General features: G+C 44.6%; 1 protein-coding gene across 2 annotated transcripts in view; it reads right to left on the bottom strand.

The window, feature by feature from the left end:
* LOC140385696 (KAT8 regulatory NSL complex subunit 1-like) overlaps positions 1-14,172 on the bottom strand; it is a 274,249-nt gene that overhangs the window by 46,284 nt on the left and 213,793 nt on the right. For both annotated transcript variants that reach the window (XM_072468119.1, XM_072468120.1), the window contains exons 6-7: positions 12,510-12,675; positions 3,199-3,366 (exon numbers count right to left, since the gene is read on the bottom strand). In XM_072468119.1, coding sequence (XP_072324220.1) covers positions 3,199-3,366; positions 12,510-12,675 — 334 coding nt within the window. The remainder of the gene's footprint in view (positions 1-3,198; positions 3,367-12,509; positions 12,676-14,172) is intronic.

The raw sequence follows: 14,172 nt of genomic DNA, 5'->3' as shown, positions 1-14,172 counted from the left end.
CTATGATTTTTAGCACTGCTGCCTCACGGCACTGAGGACCCAGGTTCAATCCTGGCCTGGGGTCACAGTCCATGTGGAGTTTGCACATTCTCCCCGTGCCTGCGTGGGTCTCACCTCCACAACTCAAAGATTCCAGGGTAGGTGGATTGGCCACGCTAAATTGCCCCTTAATTGAAAAAAAAAAAAAAAAATGAACTGGGAACTTTAAATTTAAGAAAAATAAAGATTTGGCTGTGTAGAAGATTGGCTGGCTGGCAAAAAAAATTAAGTATGCATAAATAGGTCTCTGCCTGATTCATAGGATGTGACGAGTGGGGTCCCGCAGAGGTCTGTGCTGGCCCCTCCACATTTTACAATTTAGATCAGCTCCATGGTTCCGGGTTCAATTCTGGCCTCAGGTGACTGTCTGTGTGGAGTTTGCACTTTCTCCCCGATGCTGCGTGGGTTTCCTCCGGGTGCTCCGGTTTCCTCTCGCAGTTCCAAGCTGTGTAGGTTAGGTGGATGGCCATGCTAAATTGCCCTTTGTGTCCAAAAGGTTAGGTGGGATTACTGGGTTACGGGGATAGGGTGGAGGCATGGGCTTAAGTACGGTGCTCTTTCCAAGGGCTGGTGCAGACGCGATGGGCCGAATGGCCTCCTTCTGCACTGTAAATTCTATGATCTATGACTGAGATGAGGGTAGTGAAGGCATGGTAGTTAAATTTGCAAACAACGAAAGGCAGGTATGGAAGTATGTTATAAAGAAGACATGAGGAGTTTTCAGACAGATATGGATAGGTTGAGCGAGTGGGCAAAAATCTGGCAGATGGAGTATAATGTGGATGTATAGTTGTTCATTTTGGCAGGAGACTAAAAAAAAGTATTACTTAACTGGAGAATGACTGCAGAATAAAGGGGTGCAGAGGGATCTAGGTGTTCTCGTACGAGTCACAAAAGGTCAGTATTCAGGTACATGTAATCAAGGCAGCTAATGGAATGCTATCCTTTATTACGAGAGAAATTGAACATACAAGTATGGATGCCATGCTTCAGTTGGTGAGACCACATCACAAGTAGTGTGTGCAGTTTGGGTCTCCTTGCATTGGATGCAGTTCAGAGCAGGTTTACGAGATTGATATCTGGAATGAGCAGGTTGTCATATGACGCAAGGTTGGACAGGCTGGTTGCCACTGGAGCATAGAAGAGTCAGGGGCAGGCAGCAAGGTGGCGCAGTGGTTAGCTTTGCTGCCTCACGCCACTGAGGTCCCAAGTTCGATCCCGGCTCTGGGTCACTGTCCGTGTGGAATTTGCACATTCTCCCAGTGTTTGTGTGGGTTTCACCCCCACAACCCAAAGATGTGCAGGGTAGGTGGATTGGCCTCGCTAAATTGCCCCTTAATTGGAAAAAATTTATTGGGTACTCTAAATTTATAAAAAGAAAAGTCAGGGGTGACTTGATTAAGGTATACACGATTCTGAATGGTCTTGACAAGGTGGAAGTGGAAAGGATGTTTCCTCTTGCAGGGGGGAGTCCAGAATGAGGGGGCACCATTTTAAAATTAGAGGTCGTACTTATCGGATAGAAATGGGGAGAATTTCTTTATCTGAGGGTTGTGCGACTTCTGAACTCTGTTTCAGAAGTAGGATAGTTTTTTAAAAAACATTTATATAAATTTAGAGTGAATAGTTTTGAGTGGGTAAGTTTATACTGACCAGAACAAAATAGAAAGTTCACAGATTTATTTAAAGTAGGGACTGGAGGAGGAAGGAGAATGTAATGCCTTATAGGGAAGGGCAAGGAAATTCTATAATGTAATAATAATCTTTATTGTCACAAGTAGGCTTACAGTAACACTGCAATGAAGTTACTGTGAAAAGCCGCTTGTCGCTACATTCCGGCATCTGTTCGGGTACTCAGAGGGAGAATTCAGAATGTCCAAATTACCTAACAGCACATCTTTCAGGCCTTGTGGGAGGAAACCAGAGCACCAGGAGGAAACCCACGCAGACATGGGGGAAACATGCAGACTCCACACAGACAGTGACCCAAGCCGGGAATCGAACCTAGGACCCTGGAGCTGTGAAGCAACAGTGCTACCCACTGTGCTACCGTGCTGCACATATTAGATCCAAGAGTTCAATTTTCTTTTAAGTAGGTCATCCTTAATTTTCATCCTACTGAAAATTGTCAACTATCCCTTCCCTTTCATTCCAACCATTAAAATATTGCTCATCTTAAATTTCCATCAGTTCTGATATTGGGCTGTACAGCTAAAACACAAGCTTGTGCTGACTGGCCTGCTAAGTGCTGCCGGTATTTTCTGATTTTCTATCAGATTTGGGATGGTGGAGAGAAAATATTACTCTTTACCAAACTCATGCTGTGGTCTGTTTCATGGGACAGTGTCAAAGGTGCTTTACTCTGTATTTAACCTGTGTGCCTTGGGAGTATTTGATGGGTCGTTGCAGGGGTACTTTACCACTCTGAGGACTGCTCAATGCTGGCTGGGTGTGAAATGTTTCATTGCTATCAGCAAGATCTTTTATCAAGAACATCATTACACAATTTAAAAAAAAATCTAAATACAAGGAACAAGTCACTAAATCTCCTGCTTGCTGAAACATAGCACGTTTTACTAATACTCAAACTGAACGGAATATAAATCCTCTCAGCCTTTGGTAACAAGGATATGGATCAAAAGTTCTAATCTATTCTCTGCCAACACATTATAACTGCAATTATTAAACTCATTCAATGTTCTTTTTCTTCTACAATCTACAGAATTTTGAAACAAAGTTCAACATAATTTAATCATGACTTTTTCTCACCTACTTATGCCAGCTTGCTTTGTCAGTTGCACTGTCACTTCAGTCAGGTTTTGGGAGTATGTATTTTCAGAGGTGCAGTTTTTCCAAAAAAGATGCTAAACTGACGCCCCACCTCTCTATTTAGTTGGATGGAAATACACTCTTATTTGAAGACAATGATGTTCTCCCAATATGTAAATTATAGCTTGTTCCTCAACCAACACAACCAAAAAAAAGAGATGTTATGGTCACTTATTCGCCTTTTGCTGGACTTGCTTTGTGCAAATTGTGCAACAGTGAATGCACTTTGGAAGTATAATAATGAATAGAAGTGCAAGCTCACTGCTTTGAACCTTGCTGCAATGTGGCCCTTCAGCTACATGCTCATGAAAAAAAGATCCAACAACTTACTGACTGACGTGAGGAGAGATGAGGCATGTTTTTGACAGACTTTCTTTGCAGTGTCTTGGGGCCTCTGCCTCACTTGGGAAAATGACTTCAAAGACTTTGATTTCTGAGGTGGTTTCTGATGTTCTTCCTGCTTGAGTAAAGCTTCAAAGTGCACATGAAGAGGCGTGTCTGTAAACAAAACAATAGTAAATCTCAGCAACAAGTTTCCCTTATTTACACAATTGGAAACTATTATTCATTGCATTCAACACATCAACGAAGTACAAATAGCTATGGTACTCGGCGAGCAACTCCGTGATTGCGAGTCCACACTCCAAATTGGGGAAATTGAACTTGGGAGGAGATGGGACCATGTTTCAATATCACTGGACTAGTAATCCAGAGGCACAGACTAATCGGGACACAGATTCAAATCCTACCAAAGTAACTGGTGGAATTTAAATTCAATTTATAAATCTGGAATTATAAAACTAGTAATGGTGATAATAAAAGTGTAACTGATTGTCATTAAAAAAAAGTCTCGTTCACTTATGTCCTTTAGGAAGGGAAATCTGCCATCCTTATCTGATCTTACTTACATGTGACGCCAGATCTGCAGTAATATGGGTGTCTCTTAACTGCCCTCTGAAATTGCCTCGCAAGCTACTCAGTTCAAGGCCAATTAGGGATGGGCAATAAACTCTGGCCAAGCAAGCACCAACCACATCCCATAAAATAATACATTTATTCTGGCTATTTATAGGCTCAGTAAAAGGTCTTACAACACCAGGTTAAAGTCCAACATGTTTGTTTCGAATTGCTGGCTTTCGGAGCACTGCTCCTTCCTCAGGTGAAGGAACAGTGCTCCGAAAGCTAGTGATTCGAAGCAAACCTGTTGGACTTTAACCTGGTGTTGTAAGACCTTTTACTGTGCTCACCCCAGTCCAATGCCGGCATCTCCACATCATATTTATCGGCTGACAGCAGACTATCTTAAAATCCGAAAGAGAGACAAATATCCTTAACGGAAGAAAATCTTTGGCTCCCATTCGGGCTGGTCGACACAATGAATTTTCTCCTATAGTCTTTCTCATCAGTGCACTGGTCACCTCTCTGTAAACAGAGCTACCAACCTTTCCCAACAGAAATCAGTATTCCAGATACCAAAAATCAGTATTTTGGCAGTAAAAAACATTTTTCATTTCAAAGGAAAAATGCCCATCAATCTGAAGTATAGCTTTACACCTCCATTGCACAAATCTAAAACACAAATGGAAAATGCAAATCCAATGTTTCATACATGTACATCATTGTGTTTTCAAATTAAGTTTCAAACATTCAGTAAATCTAAGAATGAAAAATGAGCAAAATATTCGCCTTTTTACGTGAAGTTCAAAATTGTCCTGAACGCTTGATTAACTTAATTGAATTCTTACAAGAAACTGTATATAGACAAAAGGAATCCAGTGTATTTCTTTCTTTCAAAAAATATTTTCATGAAGGAGCACAAACAGATTTGATGTTCAAATTAGGGTTGATGATAGTAAAGGTAAAAGAGCACAAAGAAAAGAATGGCCACAAAATGTAGAAAGCAGAAGGTATGGTTAAATAGATGCATGATTCACGTCTACTTTTTTAGCATTTTTGTTTCATGCTCAGGGTAAAAAGCGCAGTTTCCACAAATAAAACAAGGATTTATAAACTGAATCCTGCTGAAACTTAATAATGTGCAATATATGATTAGCTGCACTCCATCAGTACAGAAAGAGGGAAGTAGAGTTAAAATTTCAGATCAACGACCTTTCAACAATTCTGAAATGTTAACTGCTTCTCTCCCCATTGATGCTGCCTGACCTGAGTATTTCCAGCATTTTCTTTCATTTAAATACATAGCAGTGCTCTACAAAGATCAGTGATAGATCTAGTGTTGAGTCTACTTACTGTAGTCCACCCTCCCTCAAAGTTTTTTAGCCCAATAAAATCCAGGCACCTCGATGCCTCAGATACCGCACGAAGGATCCCCTGACAGTGTCAGGTGGTCCTGTCCTTCGCACGGTCGCGCATGTGAGGCATTGAGGTGCATATTGGTGACAGGGCCCCGTGCAGAGGCCCACCCATCTACTGTCCGCCCCGCACATTAACAGGGCATACGTGGCAGACACACATTCGCTGTTAAGTGTGCGGGGCGGAGAGCAGTGAAGGTGGGGCTCGACGCGTGGTCCTGTCACCAAGGAAACTAAATAACATGTTTTCAGAGGCGGCTTGCAAATCAGCTGTCTCCTTTTGCGTATTTCAATGAGAAAATGCGTACTTCTGTATTTAAACGGATTTTCCGTATAAAATAAGAGATTTCTCCAAATGGCCATTTATGTAGTGCACACCAATACGATGACAGTCACAGGAGATTTGACTGATCACAAGCTATTCGCTCATTCTGGTCAGCTCATCCAAAATAAACCTGCACACCCTTCCCTTGAAAATTTGCGATGGGTGAGGGAGACAGGGATGGGAAGCAGAGACGAATACAAGAACAGGCAGAAGATCAATTAAATAAGGGTAACCACAAAGACATGAAGGAGGAACTGGCCAGAATTGATTGGCAAGGGAGCCTGGCAGGGAAGACAGTGGAACAGCGATGGCAGTAGTTTTTGGGGGTTATTCGGGAGGAACAACAGAAATTCATCCCAAGGAGGAGGAAACATGTTAAGGAGAGGACGAGGCATCCATGGCTGACGAGGGAGCTCAAGGACAGCATAAAAGCAAAAGAAAAGCCTACAAAGTGGCGAACACTATTGGGAAGCCAGTGGAATGGGAAGCCTTTAAAAGCAAGCAGAGGACAACTAAGAAAGCATAAGGGGGGGGGGGGGGAGATGAAATAGGAGTGTAAGCTAGCTCGTAATATAAAAAAAGATAGGAAGAGTTTTTTTCAATATATAAGGTAAGAGGGCAAAATTAGACATTGGACCACTGGAAAATGGGGCTGGAGAAGTAATAATAGGAAACAAAGAAATGGCAGACGAACTGAATAGTTACTTTGCATTAGTCTTCACGGTGGAAGACGCCAGTGCTCCAGGAGAATCAAGGGGCACAGGCGAGTGCTATCATTAAAGAGAAGGTTCTCAGGAAACTGAAAGGTCTGAAGGTGGATAAATCACCTGAGCAAGATGGACTACACCCCAGGCTACTGAGTGCTGAGTTTTTGCACTGAGTGCTGAATTTGGTGCATTTGAGTGCGATACTGAGAGTTTGGTGACTGAGGGAGTTAGGTGAGGAGGGAGCAAGGTGCTCCTTTCATTTTGTTTCCTACATTTCCGCAAAGAGTGAGAAGAGAGCCAGGAGTTTACAGAGAGTGCAGCTGACTGGGAGCAGAGCCGGAGGGCGGAGATCCAGTTAGTCCACAGGGCAGCTATATTCTGTAAGGTAAGAGCGGATGGAGGCTAGGCCAGTTGCATGCTCCTCCTGTGGGTGGGGAGTGATACCACCCACATGTCCCCGCTGACTATACCTGCGGGAAGTGCACCCAACTCCAGCTCCTCAAAGACCGTGTCAGGGAACTGGAGCTGAAGCTGAAGCTGGATGAACTTCGGATCATCCGGGAGGCAGAGTGAGTGATAGAGAAGAGTTACAGGGAGGTAACCACACCCAAGGTACAGGACAAGAATAGCTGGGTTACAGTCAGGGGAAAAAAAACAAACAGGCAGACAGTGCAGGGATCCTTCGTGGCCATTCCCCTTCAAAACAAGTATACCGTTTTGGATGCTGTTGAGGGGGGGGGGATGATCTACCGGGGGAAGGCCCTAGCGGCCAGGTCTCTGGCACTGAGTCTGGCTCTGGGGCTCAGAAGGGAAGGGGGGGAGAATAGAAAAGCAATAGTTGTAGGAGATTCAACGGTTAGGGGAATAGATAGGAGATTCTGTGGTCGCGAGCGAGACTCCCGGAAGGTATGTTGCCTCCCGGGTGCCAGGGCCAGGGATGTCTCGGATCGTGTTTTCAGGATCCTTAAGGGGGAGGGGAGCAGCCAGAAGTCGTGGTGCACATTGGTACCAACGACGTAGGTAGGAAAAGGGGTGTGGAGGTAATAAATGAGTTTACGGAGTTAGGCTGGAAGTTAAAAGCCAGGACAGACAGAGTTGTCATCTCTGGTTTGTTGCCGGTGCCAAGTGATAGCGAGGCTTGGAATAGGGAGAGAGTCCAGCTAAACACGTGGCTGCAGGAATGGTGTAGGAGGGAGCGCTTCAGGTATTTGGATAATTGGAACGCATTCTGGGGAAGGTGGGACCTGTACAAGCAGGACGGGTTGCATCTGAACCAGAGGGGCACCAATATCATGGGAGGGAGGTTTTCTAGTACTCTTTGGGAGGGTTTAAACGAATTTGGCAGGGAAATGGGAACCGGATTTGTAGTCCAGCAACTAAGGTAGCCGACATTCAGGACGCCAAAGCGTGTAATGAGGCAGTGGGGAAGGGAACACTGACAAAGGAGAGTACTTGCAGGCACAGAGATGGGTTGAAGTGTGTATACTTCAATGCAAGAAGCATCAGGAATAAGGTGGGTGAACTTAAGGCATGGATCGGTACTTGGGACTACGATGTGGTGGCCATCACGGAAACTTGGATAGAAGAGGGGCAGAAATGGTTGTCGGAGGTCCCTGGTTATAGATGTTTCAATAAGATTAGGGAGGGTGGTAAAAGAGGTGGGGGGGTGGCATTGTTAATTAGAGATAGTATAACAGCTGCAGAAAGGCAGTTCGAGGAGTATCAGCCTACTGAGGTAGTATGGGTTGAAGTCAGAAATAGGAAAGGAGCAGTCACCTTGTTAGGAGTTTTCTATAGGCCCACCCAATAGTAGCAGAGATGTGGAGGAACAGATTGGGAAACAGATTTTGGAAAGGTGCAGAAGTCACAGGGTAGTGGTCATGGGTGACTTTAACTTCCCAAACATTGAGTGGAAACTCTTTAGATCAAATAGTTTGGATGGGGTGGTGTTTGTGCAGTGTGTCCAGGAAGCTTTTCTAACACAGTATGTAGATTGTCCGACCAGAGGAGGGACAATATTGGATTTAGTACTTGGTAATGAACAAGGGCAAGTGATAGATTTGTTAGTGGGGGAGCATTTTGGAAATAATGACCACAATTCTGTGACTTTCACTTTAGTAATGGAGAGGAATAGGTGCGTGCAACAGGGCAAGGTTTACAATTGGGGGAAGGGTAAATACGATGTTGTCAGACAAGAATTGAAGTGCATAAGTTGGGAACATAGGCTGTCTGGGAAGGACACAAGTGAAATGTGGAACTTGTTCAAGGAACAGGTACTACGTGTCCTTGATATGCATGTCCCTGTCAGGCAGGGAAGAGATGGTCGAGTGAGGGAACCATGGTTGACAAGAGAGGTTGAATGTCTTGTTAAGAGGAAAAAGGAGACTTATGTAAGGCTGAGGAAACAAGGTTCAGACAGGGCGTTGGAGGGATACAAGATAGCCAGGAGGGAACTGAAGAAAGGGATTAGGAGAGCTAAGAGAGGGCATGAACAATCTTTGGCGGGTAGGATCAAGGAAAACCCCAAAGCCTTTTACACATATGTGAGAAATATGAGAATGACTAGAGCGAGGGTAGGTCCAATCAAGGACAGTAGCGGGAGATTGTGTATCAAGTCTGAAGAGATAGGCGAGGTCTTGAACGAGTACTTTTCTTCTGTATTTACAAATGAGAGGGGCTATATTGTTGGAGAGGACAGTGTGAAACAGACTGGTAAGTTCGAGGAAATACTTGTTAGGAAGGAGGATGTGTTGGGCATTTTGAAAAACTTGAGGATAGACAAGTCCCCCGGGCCTGATGGGCTAAATCCAAGGATTCTATGGGAAGCAAGAGATGAAATTGCAGAGCCGTTGGCAATGATCTTTTCGTCCTCACTGTCAACAGGGGTGGTACCAGGGAATTGGAGAGTGGCGAATGTTGTGCCCCTGTTCAAAAAAGGGACTAGGGATAACCCTGGGAATTACAGGCCAGTTAGTCTTACTTCGGTGGTAGGCAAAGTCATGGAAAGGGTACTGAAGGATAGGATTTCTGAGCATCTGGAAAGACACTGCTTGATTAGGGATAGTCAGCACGGATTTGTGAGGGATAGGTCTTGCCTTACAAGTCTTATTGAATTCTTTGAGGAGGTGACCAAGCATGTGGATGAAGGTAAAGCAGTGGATGTAGTGTACATGGATTTTAGTAAGGCATTTGATAAGGTTCCCCATGGTAGGCTTCTGCAGAAAGTAAGGAGACATGGGATAGTGGAAAATTTGGCCAGTTGGATAACGAACTGGCTAACCGATAGAAGTCAGAGAGTGTTGGTGGATGGCAAATATTCAGCCTGGAGCCCAGTTACCAGTGGCGTACCGCAGGGATCAGTTCTGGGTCCTCTGCTGTTTGTGATTTTCATTAATGACTTGGATGAGGGAGTTGAAGGGTGGGTCAGTAAATTTGCAGACGATACGAAGATTGGTGGAGTTGTGGATAGTGAGGAGGGCTGTTGTCGGCTGCAAAGAGACATAGATAGGATGCAGAGCTGGGCTGAGAAATGGCAGATGGAGTTCAACCCTGAAAAGTGTGAGGTTGTCCATTTTGGAAGGACAAATATGAATGCGGAATACAGGGTTAATGGTAGAATTCTTGGCAATGTGGAGGAGCAGAGAGATCTTGGGGTCTATGTTCATATATCTTTGAAAGTTGCCACTCAAGTGGATAGAGCTGTGAAGAAGGCCTATGGCGTGCTAGCGTTCACTAACAGAGGGATTGAATTTAAGAGCCATGAGGTGATGATGCAGCTGCACAAAGCTTTGGTCAGACCACATTTGGAGTATTGTGTACAGTTCTGGTCGCCTCATTTTAGGAAGGATGTGGAAGCTTTGGAAAAGGTGCAAAGGAGATTTACCAGGATGTTGCCTGGAATGGAGAGTAGGTCTTACGAGGAAAGGTTGAGGGTGCTAGGACTTTTCTCATTAGAACGGAGAAGGATGAGGGGCGACTTGATAGAGGTTTATAAGATGATCAGGAGAATAGTTAGAGTAGACAGTCAGAGACCTTTTTCCCCGGGTGGAACAAACCATTACAAGGGGACATAAATTTAAGGTGAATGGTGGAAGATATAGGGGGGATGTCAGAGGTAGTTCTTAACCCAGAGAGTAGTGGGGGCATGGAATGCACTGCCTGTGGAAGTAGTTGAGTCGGAAACATTAGGGACCTTAAAGCAGCTATTGGATAGGTACATGGATTACGGTAAAATTATATAGTGTAGATTTATTTGTTTTTAAGGGCAGCACGGTAGCATTGTGGATAGCACAATTGCTTCACAGCTCCAGGGTCCCAGGTTCGATTCCGGCTTGGGTCACTATCTGTGCGGAGTCTGCACATCCTCCCCGTGTCTGCGTGGGTTTCCTCCGGGTGCTCCGGTTTCCTCCCACAGTCTAAAGATGTGAAGGTTAGGTGGATTGGCCATGATAAATTGCCCTTAGTGTCCAAAATTGCCCTTAGTGTTGGGTGGAGGTGTTGACTTTGGGGAGGGTGATTTTTCCAAGGGCAGGTGCAGACTCAATGGGCCGAATGGCCTCCTTCTGCACTGTAAATTCATTGATAATCTATGATTAATCTAGGACAAAGGTTCGGCACAACATCGTGGGCCGAAGGGCCTGTTCTGTGCTGTATTTTCCTATGTTCTCTGTTCTAAAAGAGATAGCTGAAGAGATTGTGGAGGCATCGGTAGTGATCTTTCAGAAATCACTGGAGGCAAGGGGGGGTCCCAGAGGACTGGAATGTGACTAATATAACATCGCTGTTTAAGAAGGGAGGGAGGCAGAAGATGGGAAATTATAGGCCGGTTAGCCTGACTTTGGTCATTGGTAAGATTTTAGAGTCCACTTTTAAAGATGAGATCGTGGAGTACTTGGAAGTGCATGGTAAAATAGGACTGAGTCAGCACGGCTTCGTCAAGGGGAGGTCATGTCTGACAAATCTGTTAGAGTTCTTTGAAGAGGTAACAAGGAAGTTAGACAAAGGAGAACCAGTGGACGTGATTTATTTAGATTTCCAGAAGGCCTTTGACAAGGTGCCGCATAGGAGACTGTTAACTAAGTTAGCAGCCCATGGTGTTACGGGTAAGATCCTGGCATGGATAGAGGATTGGATGACTGGCAGAAGGCATTGTGGGGATAAAGGGGTCGTTTTAAGGGTGGCAGCCGGTGACTAGTGGTGTGCCTCAGGAGTCTGTGCTGGGACCACATTTCACAAGATACATTAATGATCTGGAAGAAGGAACTGAAGGCACTGTTGCCAAGTTTGCAGGTAATACAAAGATCTGTAGAGGGACAGGTACTACTGAGGAAGCAAGGCGGCTCCAGAAGGAATTGGACAGGCTAGGAGAGTGGGCAATGAAGTGGCAAATGAAATACAATGTGGAAAAGTGTGAGGTTATGCACTTCGGAAGGAGGAATTTAGGCATAAACTATTTTCGAAGTGTGGAAATGCTTAGGAAATCAGAAGCACAAAGGGACTTTGGAACCCTTGTTCAAGATTCTCTTAAGGTTAACATGTAGGTTCAGTCGGCAGTTAGGAAGGCAAATGCAATGTTAGCATTCATATCGAGAGAGCTAGAATACAAGAGCAGTGATGTACTTCTGGGGCTATACAAGACTCTGGTCAGACCCCATTTGGACTATTGTGAGCAATTTTGGGCCCCATATCTAAGGAAAGATGTGCTGGTCTTGGAAAAGATTCAGAGGAGTTCACAAGAATGATCCCTGGAATGAACAGGTTGTCGTATGAGGAACAGTTGAGGACTCTGGGTCGTTGGAGTTTAAGGATGAGGGGGGTTCTTAATGAAACTTAAAGGATACTGCGATGCTTGAATACAGTGATCGTGGAGAGGATGATTCCACTTGTGGGAAAAACTAGAATCAGAGGACACAATCTCAGACTAAAGGGCCGATCCTTTAAAACAGAGATGAGGAGGAATTTCTTCAGCCAGAGGGTGGTGACTCTGTGGAACTCTTTGCCGCAGAAGGCTGTGGAGGTCAAATCACTGAGCTTCTTTAAGACAGAGATATAGGTTCTTGATTAATACGGGGATCAGGGGTTATGGGGAGAAGGCAGGAGAACAGGGATGAGAAAAATATCAGCCATGATTGAATGGCGGAGCTGATCCGATGGGCCAAGTGGTCTAATTCTGTCCCTATGTCTTATGGTCTTATAGACGGACTGCATGTGCTTGATTTAATGCCAATGACATACAACATCCAAGGGAAATCACATAACAATTAGTTTTGAATATAATAGTGGCATAAACACACTTACCTTGAGGAAGTGACAATATGGGGTGATAGCAGGGCTCCATTATAGCCACACGCTCCTGTGGAGACATGCTGGGCTGATCCATAGTCTGCATCAGGGTTTTGGAGCCACACAAAATGCACACGTTGGGCCAGTCGCAGCTACATTTGACGCTGAGGGGACGCTGGGCCTGGGAAAAGGGATCACACAATGTAAGGGCTGTTGTATGATTGTACCACGGTTGCTGCGTCAGATACAAGGAACACATTAACCACTGTCAACTGAAATTAACTTTGAAATGCTATCATAACATCTTCCCTTTCTTCTCTCCTCTCCTTCTGAAAGAGCTGTCTCTTGTAAGGGTCTGTTTTAATAGCCAGTGGGCACACCCTCTGGTACATCACCAACACAGCCATTTTTTAGATACAATCCCAGAAAACAAGTATCAAAATATTTTTTTGAGCATTTCAGATCAGAGCCAAATCTAACACTACCTGACTAACATGCACTCAAGCCAATATTCCAGCAGGAACTGATGGACAGCAGTCAGACATTGGAACTCTGTAATCTTCTTCTCCCTGATACACTTTAGTCAAACCTCGTATCTGTACCACTACTTTCCTGACGAGCTTCGGCAAAGTCAGCATTAATGCACAAACAAATCTGGGATCTTCCTGGTCTATGCACACTCAGAGTCAGGGTTTTACAGTACAGAAAGACCTTCAGCCCATCATGTCTGTGCCAGCTACCAAACACCTATTGATTCTAATCCCATTTCCCAGTATTTGGCCCATAGCCTGATATGCAATGGCTTTTCAAGTGCTCATCTAAATGCTTCTTAAATGTTGTGAGGGTTCCAGCCTCTCCCACCCTTTCATAGGAACATGAGCAGGCTATTCAGCCCCTCAAGCCTCTCCCACCATTCAATGAAATTATGGCTGATCTGTGGCCTAACTCCATACACATACCTTTGGCCCATATCCCTTAATATCTGTCCTTAACAAAAATCCATCGAACTCAGATTTAAAATGAACTGTTCTAGCTTGAACTGCTGTTGTCGGACAGAGTTCCAAACCTCTACCACGCTTTGCGTGAAGAAGTGCTTCCTAACATCTCGCCAGTGAGGATTCCAGCCTCGACCATCCTTTCAAGCAGTAAGTTCCAGATACTCACCACACTCTGGGTTGAAATGCTTTGCCTCAAATCCTGTTCCTTACCTTAAATCTATGCCCACCGGTTATTGACGCCTCCATGAAGGGGAAAAGTTTCTTTCCATCTACCTTCTCTACATCCTTCAAAATTTTGCACAACTCGATAAGGTCCTCCCCTCAGCCTTCGCTAATCGAAGGAAAACAATCCCAACCTATCCAGCCACTCTTCATAACTGAAACACTGGAGGCCAGGCAACATCCTGGTGAATCTCCTCTGCACCCTTTACAGTGAAACCACAACCTTCCTATAGTGTGGCGACCAGGGCTGCACACAGTACTCTAGCTGTGACCTAACAAGTGTTTCATACAGCTTCATCAAAATCCCTTTGGTTTTATATTCTATGCCTCAGCTAGTAAAGGCAAGTATCCCATATACCTTTTTATCTCCCTTATGCTGCCTTCAGGGATCGTTGGGACATGCATCCCAAGTTCCCTCTGGTTCTCTGTACGTCCTAGCATCCTACCATTTGTTATGT

Source organism: Scyliorhinus torazame, chromosome 11 (genome assembly GCF_047496885.1).
Source record: "Scyliorhinus torazame isolate Kashiwa2021f chromosome 11, sScyTor2.1, whole genome shotgun sequence".
NCBI lineage: Eukaryota > Metazoa > Chordata > Chondrichthyes > Carcharhiniformes > Scyliorhinidae > Scyliorhinus > Scyliorhinus torazame.
This window is presented reverse-complemented; position numbering and strand designations above follow the sequence as displayed.